The sequence below is a fragment of the Pleurodeles waltl genome, chromosome 5, assembly GCF_031143425.1.
Source record: "Pleurodeles waltl isolate 20211129_DDA chromosome 5, aPleWal1.hap1.20221129, whole genome shotgun sequence".
Classification (NCBI taxonomy): domain Eukaryota; kingdom Metazoa; phylum Chordata; class Amphibia; order Caudata; family Salamandridae; genus Pleurodeles; species Pleurodeles waltl.
The window spans coordinates 1,809,071,163-1,809,086,011 of NC_090444.1; the positions used below are offsets into that span (position 1 = coordinate 1,809,071,163).

The window sequence follows — 14,849 nt, forward strand, 5'->3', positions numbered from 1 at the left end:
GAGCACGAGTTATAGTTACTTGAAATAACTCTAACTATAAGGTCCCTGTAACCTTTGTTTTTTCAGTGGATATGTATTTGCATATATATGTGTGTACATACACACACACAAGTAAACAACAGTAAGTAAGTTTAGAGTCTGTGGTAACACAACAAACAGTATGCTGTTTCTGCTTTACTATTACAATTTGCCTGTTTTTTTTATTTCAGTTCTATCTGCTTTTTCACCACCCTCTTCCATGTTCTGCTCAGATGTAAACGAAGCTAAGGTTATGTGTCAGTGTCTTGGATTAGGGAAGAGAGTGAGCTAATAATCTGTAAATACGGCTATGCTTTTGGTAGTTCGTTTTTAGCGAGACTGGTAGACACACAGGGTTAAAAGGCCAGCGTTATCACAGCCTTCTGTTTACCTTCTCTTTTTTGCCATGATGTGAGAGAGCTTGAGGCCCATATTTATACTTTTTGACGCAAAACTGCGGCAACGCAGTTTTGCGTAAAAAAAATTAGCACCGGCTAACGCCATTCTGAAGCGCCATGAGGGCGCCGTATTTATTGAATGACGTTAGCCGGCGTTAGCCGCCGGCGCCGTCTGGTGTGCGTTAAAAAAAACGACGTACACCAGGCAGAGCCGGCGTAGGGGGATATGGGGCTTGGGCGTCAAGAAATGGGGCAAGTCAGGTTGAGGCAATTTTTTCGCCTCAACCCGATTTGCGCCATTTTTTTTCACTCCCAACCCCCATAGAAATGACTCCTGTCTTAGCAAAGACAGGAGTCATGCCCCCTTGCCCAATGGCCATGCCCAGGGGACTTCTGTCCCCTGGGCATGGTCATTGGGCATAGTGGCATGTATGGGGGCACAAATCAGGCCCCCCTATGCCACAACAAAATAAAAATAAAAACACTTACCTGAACTTACCTAAATGTCCCTGGGATGGGTCCCTCCAGCCTTGGGTGTCCTCCTGGGGTGGTCAAGGGTGACAGGGGGTGTCCCTGGGGGCATGGGAGGGCACCTCTGGGCTCCTTCAGAGCCCACAGTTCCTTTAACGCCTGCCTTTTGGAGGCGCAAAAAAACGGCGCAAAAGCGGCCATACGTCATTTTTTTTGACCCGCCCACTCCCGGGCGTGATTTTTGCCCGGGAGTATAAATCCGACGCACATGCCTCGGAGTCGATTTTTTAGACGGGAACACCTACCTTGCATATAATTAACGCAAAGTAGGTGTCCACGCTAAAAAATGACGCTAACTCCATGGACTTTGGCGCTAGACGCGTCTAACGCCAAAGTATAAATATGGAGTTAGTTTTGCGTCGAAATTGGGTAAAAAAAAACGACGCAATTCCGGCGCAAACGAAGTATAAATATGCCCCTGAATGTTTAGCAAAATCAAGAATGATACTTGGAGTGCGCTGTGTAGGTTAACACTTCTGTTTTTCTTCTTTCACAGGAAATCACCAAAAACCCTCAGTTTATCGTGGGTGGAGCGACGCGGACAGACGTTTGTCAGGGAAGAGTGGGTGAGTATCTGGATAGAGGTAAAATGGGACGAACGTGGACGCACGAAACAAAAATGTGTTTAGAGAAACATTATAATGTGTAACAGGAGGGCTGTATGAGCTGTTGGCAGGCCATGAGACTGGCCATAGAAGAGTACGAGGTGACCGGCGCATTGAGGGCCTTCAGCTGAGGAAGCCGAGGGGATGAGGTATTAGCAATACGTCTGAGTGTTCTAAGTCAAAAACCATGTCAGTGGACGAGTGTTTGCTCGAAGGTGGAACAGCGGTTTCAGCGAAAAATTGAAAAAAAAAAAAACACCCACTGCATCCAACCTCATGCTACACATGACTGAAAGCCGTGTCCAGCTTCTGTTTGGGTGCATGCAGGAGGGTTGGTTGACGGGGCTGGCTATAGGCAGGGCCCTGTGGCCAACCGCTGCTGCGCATGGCCAAAGGCCATGCGTGGCGCTGCGTACATTTACGTCTGTGTGTGCTAAAAAAAACATAGAAATTCACTGAAAAAAACAAAGGTTATAGGGGCGTTATAGTTAGGTTCTGAATTTCCTTGCACAAAACTATGGAAATTCAGCAGTTATAGTTATTGTTAATTCAATTAACTATAACTTGCGCCTGCGCCATGCATAGCTAATTACTCCATATATTACATCATTAATGACAAAGTCTATTGCATCATTGATATTATTTCGCAACATTTACAATAAAATTATTGATGAGAAAACTGTGCATGGGCCGGGGAGCAAGTTATAATTACCTTAGGGCCCGAGTTATAGTTACTTAGTTAACAGTAACACTAACTGCTGAATTTCTATGGTTTTATGTACGGACATTCAGAACCTAACTACAACATCCCTGTAACCTTTATTTTTTTCAGTGAATATATATATATATATATATATATATATATATATATATAGCTTACAGTTCCAAGCATACAGTGTTGGCTTTCAATTGAGGAGTGACTAAAATTGTATGCAATATTGAATGTTCCAGGCCGAGCCCATGAGTGCCGTATGGTTTTAGGTTGGAATTTTACAGTCTAGGATGTTTTTCTATTCAGGATAAACTTGGTCCTATGAAAAAAATCAAATACTCTTCCAATGGATGGATCTCTGTTAGACCTGACAGCCTTAGGGTGGCCCTTCCCCAAATCTTTTGCTTGCCTTGCCTCACTTTTGCTGATCTGTTTTTGTTGGCCTTAGGACTCTGGGCACTTTACCACTGATAACCAGGGCTAAAGTGCATGTGCTCACTTCCCTAAAACATGGTAACCTTGGTGTATCCACAACTGGTGTATGTTATTGACTTATAAGTTCCTAGTAAAGTAAGTAAACACTATATGTGCCCTGTTACTGTATGTTAAATGCTCCTAATGGGCCTGCAGTACTGATTGTGCTACCCACTTAAGTAGCCCTTTAAACACGTCTCAGGCCCGCCATTGCAGAATCCGTTTATGCAGTTTCCTAGCCATGTCATCTTGGCATTTAAAACCCCCTGCCAAGCCTTAAACTCCCCTTTCATTACACATAAGACAAACTTAAGGTATGCCATATGTAGCCGATAGGGCATGGTGTGGTGCAAGTAAAAGGAAGGCCATGTACTTTTTTAGTTTTACATGTCCTGGTAGTGAAAAACTCCCACATTAGTTTTTTACTACTGTGAGGCCTATCCCTCTCATAGGATAGCTTTAGGAATTCCTTAATGTGAGAAAACAGGGCTGATTGCAGGGGCCCCTTAACGTTTTGCCCCCCTTTTCCACTTTTGCTGGTGTTTTCCTGACTCTGATGGTGCCCTGGGTACTGCTAACCAGTCCCAGGACCTGTGCTCTGTATAAAATGAGTATGAAAAATAGGCGAATTATATTTGACTAAGTTAACCTACTTATAAGTCCCTAGTATATTGTAGGGCATGTAGGTTTAGGGATCCCAGCACAGGTGGTGCACCCATAGGTGCACTGCTGATGTGCCCAGTGTCATTTTAAAGGCAGGCCTGCCTTGCTGACTGCTTTTAAATTAAAGTTACATACAAATTCGACTTTGGAATTAAAAGTAGTTCCAAAGTCTTAAACTACCTTATTTTTACATATAAGTCACCCCTAAGGTGTGCCCTGGGTGCCATGTAAATATAATCAGGGACCTTATAAAAATAGCTTTATAAGCCCTGGTGAGGTAAAACAGCCAAATTCGTTTTTCCCTCATTGTAGTGAATGGCCTCCATAGGCTAGATTGGGGAGTCTTTATTTTAATTTATAAAACCCCCTTAAGTGTCAGATACATTAAGTCTGATATCAAATTAATTATGATAATAAATACCACACCTTACAATTGTTGGATTTAATATAACTTGTGCAGGTAAAGAGTTTTACACTCTACCTAAAATGTTGCCAACTTCAGCCCTGTAGTGATCTGCTCTGATTGGCCAGCCTCTGGCAGCCTGGCCAGGCTGCGTTGACGAGGTGTGAAGTAGCCTGGGCTCAGCACAAAGGAATGTGCTTGGGGGAGAAGAACTTCCCTCAGCAGATGGAGAGGCAGGAAGGGGGGGGCTGCCAAATTGGTCTTCAAAGGCAGGAAAGGACATTTGGAGCAACCCAGCACCTCCCTTACATCCTGCAAACCCAGACAATTAGGTGCCCCCGATTAGATTCGGAGAGGACAAGAGTAGGGTGTGCTTAAGATTTTTAGCCACACCAGTGGGTGGGCCCAGCCAGATGTAACCTCCAAAAATCACTTTCAGCCATGATGGATTTTTGAGGAATGTTGCTCCCTGGGATTGATTTTTGCCACACTTCCCAGGAAGTGGTCATCACAGGGGGAAGGACCCTGCACCTGAATGGAGAACCAGGACCCCCCTGTTTTCACCCAGGAGCAAGGATAAAACTGGCAGACCTGCACCCACACCTCAGATCCCTACCAGATTCCAACAAGGAAGAACTACAGGAGAAGAAGGACTGCCCTGCTGGACCCCTGACCTGCACCTGGACACTGCACTCTGGAGGACTGCACCAGCTGCACACTTGGGTTTCACCACAATTAGAACAGTGCCTGGCTTCAACTGCTTCAAAGAGGGACTCCCTGTTTGCTACAGGTGAAAAATTGCTAACCAAAGTCCTCTGACCCAACTCCTGAAGAAACTGACCAGCTGACCACTCTCCAGTGGCCGTTTTGGAGTCTGCACCAGGTGCATTCTGGGAGTTGTAGTCCGCACCCTCAAGGAGCATCTCAGAGCTTCTGGAACCTTGGGGTGAGCTGTGGAACTCAAAAGAACATCTGGGAGAAGATTCAGAAGTTTGGAGAAGTTTGGAGAAATGTGGAAAAAAAGCTCCATAAAGGGACTGACCCGCTGCGGCAACTCTAGCTGGTTTGCCTCAACCATGACCCAGCCTGACTTGCAGGTTCATCCCGGTGAAGGAAATCTCCAAAAAAGTGACTAAGTCCGAACATAGAAATTTGACCCAGACCTCCCAGGCAGTGTATCCGAAGAGGGCTCCAGGGACGTCGTATCAAGATTCAGGTTGGCACCGGTCGAAGGATTTTCATCATGAAAAAACAACTAAGTCCAAAGATAGAAATCTCCACTGAGGGCTCCCGCGACGCGTATCCGAGGAAGAGTTCCAGGAGATCAGACTGGACTGGCGACCTGGTCCCGCTAAAGAAAATTTTCAAGAAAACGACTAAGTCTGAAGGTAACCTTTTGACCGAGGCCTCCCACGGGGCTCCATCGTGGTAGGCCTTAAACTTTGACTTTGCCCCGGTCGAGGTGTGACCAGATGACCAGATTGGCGCTTTTCGTTTCTATGCGCTAGAAAACAGTAATTCTTTAAAAACTCATATCTCAGGTTCTCCTCATCCAATTTTATTCGTTTTGGTGTAATTTTACAGATAAAAATATAATCTATTTTTATAAATTGATGTCGGATTTTTATTGTGTTTTGTGTTTTACTTATTTACTGTTTTGTGATTTTTATATGCTTTACACATTTGTCTCCTAGGTAAGCCTTGTCGCTCGTTGCCAAGCTACCAAGGGTTGAGCTGGGTTTGATTTATTGAGACCTAACTGGACCTAAGTGGACGTTAGTAGCCTATTGCTAAGAGTAGGTCCTTACCTGCCCTTACCAATATTCCATTTTCCAACACTTAATACATTTATTAAGTGTATTTCCTTAGTGAGAAGGAGTCGGACTGTCATGTTTGGTACCTATGTACTTGTAATAATAAATGCTTAGTAATGGTAAAGTTGGATGTATGACCACAACTTCAAAAATGCCTCTTTTAGACAGTTAGCATTTTTCTGCCTTTATGTGTCTGCTGCCCTCCTCTGATATACATCTGGATTGGGTGACAGCTGGGCTTTGTGCACTCCCTCTAGACAGTCACACATAAAAGGGAGCTAAGGTGTGCCTGATGGGCCATTTACCTCCCGATGGGCCATCACCAGGCTGATGGGCCATCCTGAGCAGAATGGGAGAGAGGAGCTGATACGTGCACCTCAATAGGGCTGTGCCTGTTCCCACACAAAGAGCTACATGCACCCCTGTAGTATGTCTAGAGCATGGGTACTCACAAACTTTTTCTCGGGGGCCAAAATTGCAGTATGGTGTGCGGCCGAGGGCCGCACTGAAGTGACAGCGGGGGCGGGGCTTAGAGGGGGAACAACCACCCCACCCCCTTTTTCAAAACAATGCCCCTACCCCAGTAACACACACAGCGCGCACACATACAGCGCCATCTGCTCTCACCCCTACCCCAGTAACACACACAGCGCGCACACATACAGCGCCATCTGCTCTCACCCCTACCCCAGTAACACACACAGCGCCATCTGCTCTCACCCCTACCCCAGTAACACACACAGCGCCATCTGCTCTCACCCCTACCCCAGTAACACACACTGCGCCATCTGCACACAGCGCCATCTGCTCCCACCCCTACCCCAGTAACACACACAGCGCCATCTGCTCTCACCCCTACCCCAGTAACACACACTGCGCCATCTGCACACAGCGCCATCTGCTCCCACCCCTACCCCAGTAACACACACAGCGCCATCTGCACACAGCGCCATCTGCTCTCACCCCTACCCCAGTAACACACACTGCGCCATCTGCACACAGCGCCATCTGCTCCCACCCCTACCCCAGTAACACACACAGCGCCATCTGCACACAGCGCCATCTGCTCTCACCCCTACCCCAGTAACACACACAGCGCCATCTGCTCTCACCCCTACCCCAGTAACACACACTGCGCCATCTGCACACAGCGCCATCTGCTCCCACCCCTACCCTAGTAACACACACAGCGCCATCTGCACACAGCGCCATCTGCTCTCACCCCTACCCCAGTAACACACACAGCGCCATCTGCTCTCACCCCTACCCCAGTAACACACACTGCACCATCTGCACACAGCGCCATCTGCTCTCACCCCTACCCCAGTAACACACACTGCGCCATCTGCACACAGCGCCATCTGCTCTCACCCCTACCCCAGTAACACACACTGCGCCATCTGCACACTGCGCCATCTGCTCCCACCCCTACCCCAGTAACACACACAGCGCCATCTGCTCTCACCCCTACCCCAGTAACACACACAGCGCCATCTGCTCTCACCCCTACCCCAGTAACACACACAGCGCGCACACACACAGCGCCATCTGCTCTTACCCCTACCCCAGTAACACACACACACAGCGCACACACACAGCGCAATCTGCTCTCATGCCTACCCCAGTAACACACACTACATTAAAAACAAATAAATAAATAACCAAAGAGCCTTACCTGACTCAAAGCACTGTAAAGATGCCACAAATGTGGAACGGCAGGCAGGCAGGCGGGCAGCAGACGTGGAGCCGGTGACAGGTAGCAGACGACCAAAGCCCCATAAAAGTTAGCTGCAAGCGCTGACTTTTATGGGGCTTTGGCTTCCAGGATCGTCAGGGCAACGCCATAAACAATGGCCGCCGTATGTAAACATAGAGGAGGGCCGCGGGAGCATGCTCCCGCGGCCCTCTTCTATGTTTACATACTGCTGCCATTATGATGCGGCGTTTGGTGTGCGTCTCGCGGGCCGCCAAGCTAGGTCCGTGGGGCCGCTGGCGGCCCGCGGGACGTACTTTGAGTACCGTTGGTCTAGAGCCATGGCAGGAAAAGTAGGACCTGTGTGCATTTCAAAGCCCCTCTTTGAAGTCAGCCCCACTTCAAAGGCACCACTGGTTATAAGAACTGGACTTCTGACCCTGCCAGATCAGTACACTTCTAGACCTGTGGATACTCTGCCAGGGAGAATAACTGCTTTGCTGCTACAAGAACTGCTACTCTGTTGGACTGCTGACCTGGAAGGACTGCTTCCTTGCCTGTGCTGACCTGCTGCCCTCCCTGCGTGGGTGAGAAAGACTGGACCAACATTATCCCCAGAACCAAAGTCAGTCAAAGGGCTTGCTGTCTTGCCTCCTGTTCCGAAGTCTCAGGGACATCAAAGACTTCATTCAGCTCTGTTACAGCTTCTGGACTGGACTCTGCCAACTCTGAGTCCTATCCTGCCAAATGGTGCCAATCCAGTCCTGGGCCCTTGAAAGTGGGTTCTGCAGCTGTCTCCCATGGAAATCCATGCATCATCATCACTGATCTGAAAGGAACCACTACATCTCACCTTGACGATGACGCATCGCCGATGCGAATGAGGACATCGCAGGCTCAGAATCTATGCATTGCCTTCGGCCCGACGCATCGCATTTCCATTGCCGGCTCTGCAGTTCAACAACGACGCATTGCCTTCACTGTAAATGGTTCGACGCTGTACCTTGAGGACATTGCACCAACGACTGTGTGGCCTCCGACTACACATCCCAGATTGCATGGATTGGAACTGATGCATCGCTTTTGCATCATTTTCCCTACTCCTCGCATCAGATCTTTGATGCTACCCTCCACACAAGGCACTGCTTCAATGAGACAAGGTTGGTCATGTAGTCGGTCCGTGCTACATCATGGTCGGCTTGAACTTTTGGATTTACCCTAGTCTAGCGTGACCAGATAGCCCCAGTTGGTGCTTTAAGTTTCTAAGCACTACCATTACAGATATTATTTAAAAATGAATATCTCAACTTCTACCTATTGGATTGTTGTCGTTTTGGCCTTGTTTTGTTCATTAAATTAATATTTAGTATTCTTAACCTGAAAATGATTATTTTTGTGTGGCGTTTTAACTGTTTTACTGTTTCAAGTGTTGCACAAATACTTTTCACATTGCCTCTTACGTTAAGCCTGCCTGCTGTGTGTCAAACTACCAGAGAGTGAGCACAGCTTAATTTATGATGTATAACTCACTTACCCTGGCTAAGATTGTAGTCCCTACTTGGACAGGGTGGATACCCCTGCTAACTAGAGACCCAATTTCTAACATTCTGCATTTCGGATGCCTCTATATACCCCCATTCCCTCCAGGGTCTCTTCCAATTCTCCTCCTTAGGTGCTCTTCACTCCCTCACCTTTTTTCACTTTACCTCTCCATCACAACTATTTTGTTGCTGGATTTTGCATGAAATAAGTGGTCACAATGCAAATTTGTGACTTTTATTTCTTATCTGAACCAAAACCTCTCCCCTTGGGCTCATGTTGGGACCTAGCTGCGGAACTGTGTACACAGGTGGTGTATTAAATTGTGTGGGTTTTTATTTTTTGCAGTTTTACGTAGCGCTAACGCAACCCAAAGGTTGGAGTACTTTACATGAGCACCAGTTACATTACACAAGAACACATTCATTATTTGGTAGGCATAGGGAGATTAAGTGATTTGCCCAGAATCACAAGATGCTGAGCTCACACTGAGACTCGAGCCTAGTTTCCCAGCTCTATGGTCGGCACCTCTGGCCGTTACGCCACATCCTCTCCCCTTGTGATTGTGCAATCTAACTATGTTATACATTTACCAACCCCTTTAGGAACAATAGGTTTCATTTGTTAAACCCTCTAGCCCAACTCTGGATAGCAATGGCACTGAGCAGCAAGACGTACACAAAACAAGTGTAAATAAACCACTCCAAAACAACTGTAGAAGAAATATATGACACCCAAGAAATCTGATACCAATTTATAAAACTTTAGTATATTTTTATGTATTTTTAGACACTACAATGAAAAAGATTCACCATAGAGTTTCAGAGATACAGGATTTACAAGCAAAGTAAATATGCACTTTTACACTTAACCTTGAACAAGCACTGGCAAATTCAACAAATTTGACACTTAGGTTTCTATGGAAGTGACCCTGATGCAAGGGATACAGGATGTTGAAGATGCTCAAGGATGCTGTGGAGGTGATGTGGTCTGAGGAACTCTCTCTGCGGCCACTGCTTAGTCAGGAATGGGGTGAGATGATTCCGGCCACAGGGGTTGACGCACCACAAAGTCATGTAGGTCCTTGTAGAAGTCCAGTTGCCACCAGGCTACCAGTTGCCCAGTATCGCAGTTACATTCATATCCTTCCTTGGGTGATAACACCCCTTTTGGGTGACCAAGCTGTAGTCCGATGACTCTCCGGGTCCAGCAGACTCGGTGCAACTTTGAGAATCAGGTCCTGGTCCGTGGTGCTGCATGGCGGCTTTTGACAGCAATGCGAATAGCTCAGCTACGAACTTGCCCCAGCAGGCTTCTCAGCGCTGTTGTGAACAGGAGGTCAACCAACTGACCCTTGGAGTCTCTAGTGTTGACTGGGCTCCAGCAATGACATCTACATGAGCAGGACACAGCAGGCACAGTCTCTTCCCCTTTGATAGCCACCAGGTTCAGGACGTGTAGTCCACGTCGGTGCAGCATCTCACTGCCAGGTCCTTAGTGAAGCAGCGCAGTCTTTTTCTGGTCCTTCGCCCAGTCTAGTCTACATATGAGTTCTGGGTGCCAGGGTGTCCTATTTGCCAGGTGTCCTATTTGAGCCCTGTCCTCAGGGTAGGATGTGGTTGGGAGACAATGAGCTACAAGGCCCGTTAACTCCTGATTACTATGTCCTGTGAGGTGTGGCAACTGGATATCCAAGGATGTAGCATTATGGCCACTTTCAGCATGGCAGAACCCCTCTTTTGGCGTACAGAGTTCCCCAGCCCAACCCAGAGATGCGGCTAACAAGGGGGCTACATGCTGCTGAAAAACTGGTTTTGGTAACTAGTTTCCTCTCTTTTGCCTTGTGCCAGCCTGTCTGCCTGAACAATGGAACAGCCCCTCTCCCAAGTGGTACCCATTTGCCGTTCAAAGGCAGCTTCTCCCTTTAAGCTCACATTTTGGGGCAACACCCATGCGGCTTCCTGCTAGGGAGAGGTAACATCTCTCTCCTGTGCAGGCTGCTATTGTCTTCGTTCCCCGAAGTCATTTGCATGTTCCCCCAGGAGGACATAAACCTGTCTCAGGCACAGACTCCTTGTGTGACCATAGACAGTCACAAGGATTTAGGGCAACCAAAGTGGCATCTTTATAAAAGTTGCACACTGCAACAAGTTACATTAATGTAGACTTAGGCATTAAAGTCGGGCTTAATGTAACAAGTTGTTTGATACCTTGGAGTATCAAATTTGGTTGCACCGTTCAGAAGCTAGTGCAGCTGAGGGGTCTGCGTGTAACCCTGTACTCTGCAATAGGGAGACCAAGGGCCAGATGTAGGAAAAATCCAATTTGCGAGTTGCAAATTGCGAGTCATTCCGACTCGCAATTTGCAACTCGCAAATTGGTATGCAGAACGGTGTCTCAGACACCGTCTGCAACTCGCTATGGGGTCGCAATGACCCACCTCATGAATATTCATGAGGTGAGTCGCTAATTGCGGCCCCATAGCGAGTCTAGGCACTCGCAAACATGGAGGCCTGCTGTCGTCAGCAGACCTCCATTTTCGTGAATGCTTTCAATAAAGCAGTTTTTTTTTTTTTAAGTGTAGCCCGTTTTCCTTAAAGGAAAACAAGCTGCACTTAAAAAAAAAAAGGAAACCTTTAGTTTCGGCTTTTTTTCAGGGCAGGCAGTGGTCCCTTGGACCACTACCTGCCCTGAATAAAATGTTTTGGGTCCATTCACAAACTGGAAGGGGTCCCGTGGGGACCCCTTCCAATTTGCGAGTGGGTTACCATCCACTTGAAGTGGATGGTAACTGCGATACCCTTTGCGACCGCATATTCGGTCGCAAATGGTATTGCATTCCACTCGGAATCGCAAATAGGAAGGGAACACCCCTTCCTATTTGCGATTCTGAAATGCATATTGCGAGTCGGTCCCGACTCGCAATATGCATTTCTGCATAGCAAAGAGGCATTTGCGCCTCGCAAACGGCGATTTTCGCCGTTTGCGAGGCGCAAATCCTTTGCTACATCTGGCCCCAAGTCTTTCCGCAGTAAAAACAATAGTTTGGCATTTTTACTACCAGAACATGTGAAATACAGGTTCTACTTTAAAAATATGTTGCACCCTGCCTTAGGCCTGGCATAGGGCTACTGCAGTAGGATCAGTGGAACAGATGTACTGGGTGGACTAGGGTAATAGAATTCAGTGAGAGAGCAGGACTAAGCGGTGCAAATGCAGCACTAAGAAAGCAGAGCAGTAGAGGTCACTGGGAGAGCAGCACTGGGAGTCCAGGTTAACAGGAATCAATGGTCAAGCTAATTTGGGAGGCTAGAACTCCAGAACTGCAGTCGTAGCACAGAACTGCGAGCTCGGACTTACAGGGTCTAAAGTAAATGCAGTATTGAGGTTTAGGAGCATAGAGCTGCAAGACCCAAAATGAGAGCAGAAATGGGAGGCTTGAGCTCCAACAACTAATGGGAGAGCAACATTGGGAAGTCAGAGCCGTAGGGTTCAATAGCAGAGCAACACTGGGAGATCAGGGACGCAGGATCTAGTAGAAGAGTAGAAATTGGAGGTCAGTATTGAAGGATCAAGTTGATGGGTGTTGCACTGAGTTCTGCCCCAGCAATGCACCCTGCATCACACAGTTTTTTTACTTTTTGCTGTGTGTAAGCCTCACTACTGGTTTCTCACCCACAGTAATCACACAGTAAACGGACTGGGCATGTTTACCGCCAGTGTTCGCCTTTTAAGATAAGGCTGTGGCGACACAGGAAGAGTAAGGGGCACTTGGCTGGTTACATGTGAACACGCATGCACACACGTGCACACAGGTGTGGGTGGCACGTGGGAGACTATTCTAATGCGTAGCCCGTTAACAGCGCACAGGTAGCTTGACGCAAGGGGCACTCTGCAGGTAAAGCTATTCACCTGGGATAGGCCTCATAAAGGTAGTGTACACTATTAGGGAAAGTCAATGTGCTTTACTGTTTTAACTATAGTGACACACCATTATACACAATGGGAGAGATCTGCCTTAGAGTGTAGTTTCCCTTCTCCTTGGCCTACAGAGACCATTAACATCTTGAATTAGAATGTAACCTGTGCGAGAAAATCAAATTTGCCACTTCCAAAATGATAACTGTACATCTTGTGAGTCATTTACAGTTTTCATATTTTCCAGGACCAAAGCCCAGGCCTGTTGTCATCCTGCTGTGTCCAAAAATCACATTTTCTCAGGCAGCAGGAACAAAGGCCGCCCCCACACTAAAGGAGACATTAGCACTACTTTTCCTTGCTCCTGAGGAGGAAAGGGGTGCACCGGAATAACTTGTATCAATCACCTGATTGTCACACTGCACTATTGATGGGCCTGCCCAAGCCCACTGAACAAAGGAAAGTGCCCAGACAACTGGAGCCAAACCACTGGAGGGCCGCTTTTGAAATTCTAGTGTGCAGATCCCTGGCAGTGATGTCAGTGAGGGCTGGAGCTGGGACTCCAGGAGCTGATGTGACCAGTGGCTGCTTGATTATGCCATTTTGGATTGCCCCAAGATGCTGCACAGTAGGGATGGGACAGGGGTGGAGAGGTGGTGTGGCACCCCAGGATTGGTTAGGGGTCTCCTGGAAACGTCCTCTCTCCTTTATAAACTCTTGCACAAGAGGAAGACTCTCACTTGTATGCAGATTTGCTAACTGCTTGGCTGCTGCATCCTAGGACTGCCATGGAGAACTGGAAGGAGGAATCCCCTGCCCCACACTCAGGACCAAGAATTCTGTCTAGTTGACCCCAGGACCAGTGGGCCTCCCCAAGGACCAAGGAGGCTGATCCCTTTACTCCCCCTGAAGACTAATTAGGGGAAGCCCTGGACGTTTCTACACCTACCAACAAAGCCACAAAGGAGAACTGGTGCAGGGAGCCAGGAGCAGGACTGGCTTTAGGGTGGTGCGAGCGGTGTGGCTGCACCGGGTGCTAACCTGGATTGGGGGGCACTGACCTCAGGGGGGCACTGTGTTTAGCAATATCTTACGAAACGTGCGATTTGAAAGCACCTGCTGAAAAGTTCCTTGTGCTGGACGCCTTCAGGAAGAAATTAAAATGTCAAGATACCTCTTGTGATTAATGTTCCATGCTAGGTAGAGAGATGGAAGTTTTGTCTAGTGGCAGCTTTGACTCACCATAAAGTAGCATAGAGGGTTAATATGCCTGCTCCAAAGAACAGATCTATATTTTATGTGGACAACCGACTAGATTAGTAAAACCAGCCTTTACAAGTGCTTTAAAACAAATAATTGTATGTGAAAGGGGCGCTATGGAGAGATGAAGGGCACATTTGCTGGGTGGTAGTGAGTGAATCCGAGGAGGTGGTCATGGGGTGGGGAGTGCCAGAAAAACTTCCACAGGACGCCGCCAGCATTAAAGCCGGCCCTGGCCAGGATAACCAGCTTTTGAAGGACTGCATTGCTCTGGAGGTGGGGAGGGTTATTGCAACTGCCCCTGGTAGATAGAGCTCACCACCAGGAGTAAAATGAGCCCGGGATCATTCAAATCGGCCCAAATTATTTAAACGTTTGCTGGCCTTTGACCTTTTCTGCCACCAAGCACGTAGGGCTCCACCGCAGGTCTGGTAAATTCCCCCGGGGTGGGCCAGGGTCCGGGGGATGGTGCAAGGAAGCTCAATCTATTTTTCTGGGGGAAAGGGCATGTGTGAGACACCCTCCCCATGTTCCTAACTTGCCTGGGAACCCCATACCCCAGGAGGATTCTCAGTGCAGGGACTGAGACCCCATGCTTGACCCATATACAGGGGAAGCAGGAGAGAGGCAGGAGAGGCCCAAGACCCCATCTAGGGGCCCTGGGAGGCAGCCCCGAAATCACCCGTCTGCCTGCTGGGGCAGTCAGACACGCAGATGGTTTGCTGGCTCCTGCAGCAACACGCAGATGTGCTGCCAGCACGGGAGCCAGTGAAGGGTACCGGGAATGGGTTCCCTGAGCTTCCCTCCAACAGCGGCAATCT

The 14,849-nt window shown here is 48.0% G+C and overlaps 1 protein-coding gene across 1 annotated transcript in view; it reads left to right on the forward strand.

Annotated features, from left to right (window-relative positions):
* The window catches only part of LOC138296828 (calpain-1 catalytic subunit-like), a 681,165-nt gene that overhangs the window by 120,733 nt on the left and 545,583 nt on the right, over positions 1-14,849 (forward strand). The window contains exon 2 of the mRNA XM_069236289.1: positions 1,444-1,513. Coding sequence (XP_069092390.1) covers positions 1,444-1,513 — 70 coding nt within the window. The remainder of the gene's footprint in view (positions 1-1,443; positions 1,514-14,849) is intronic.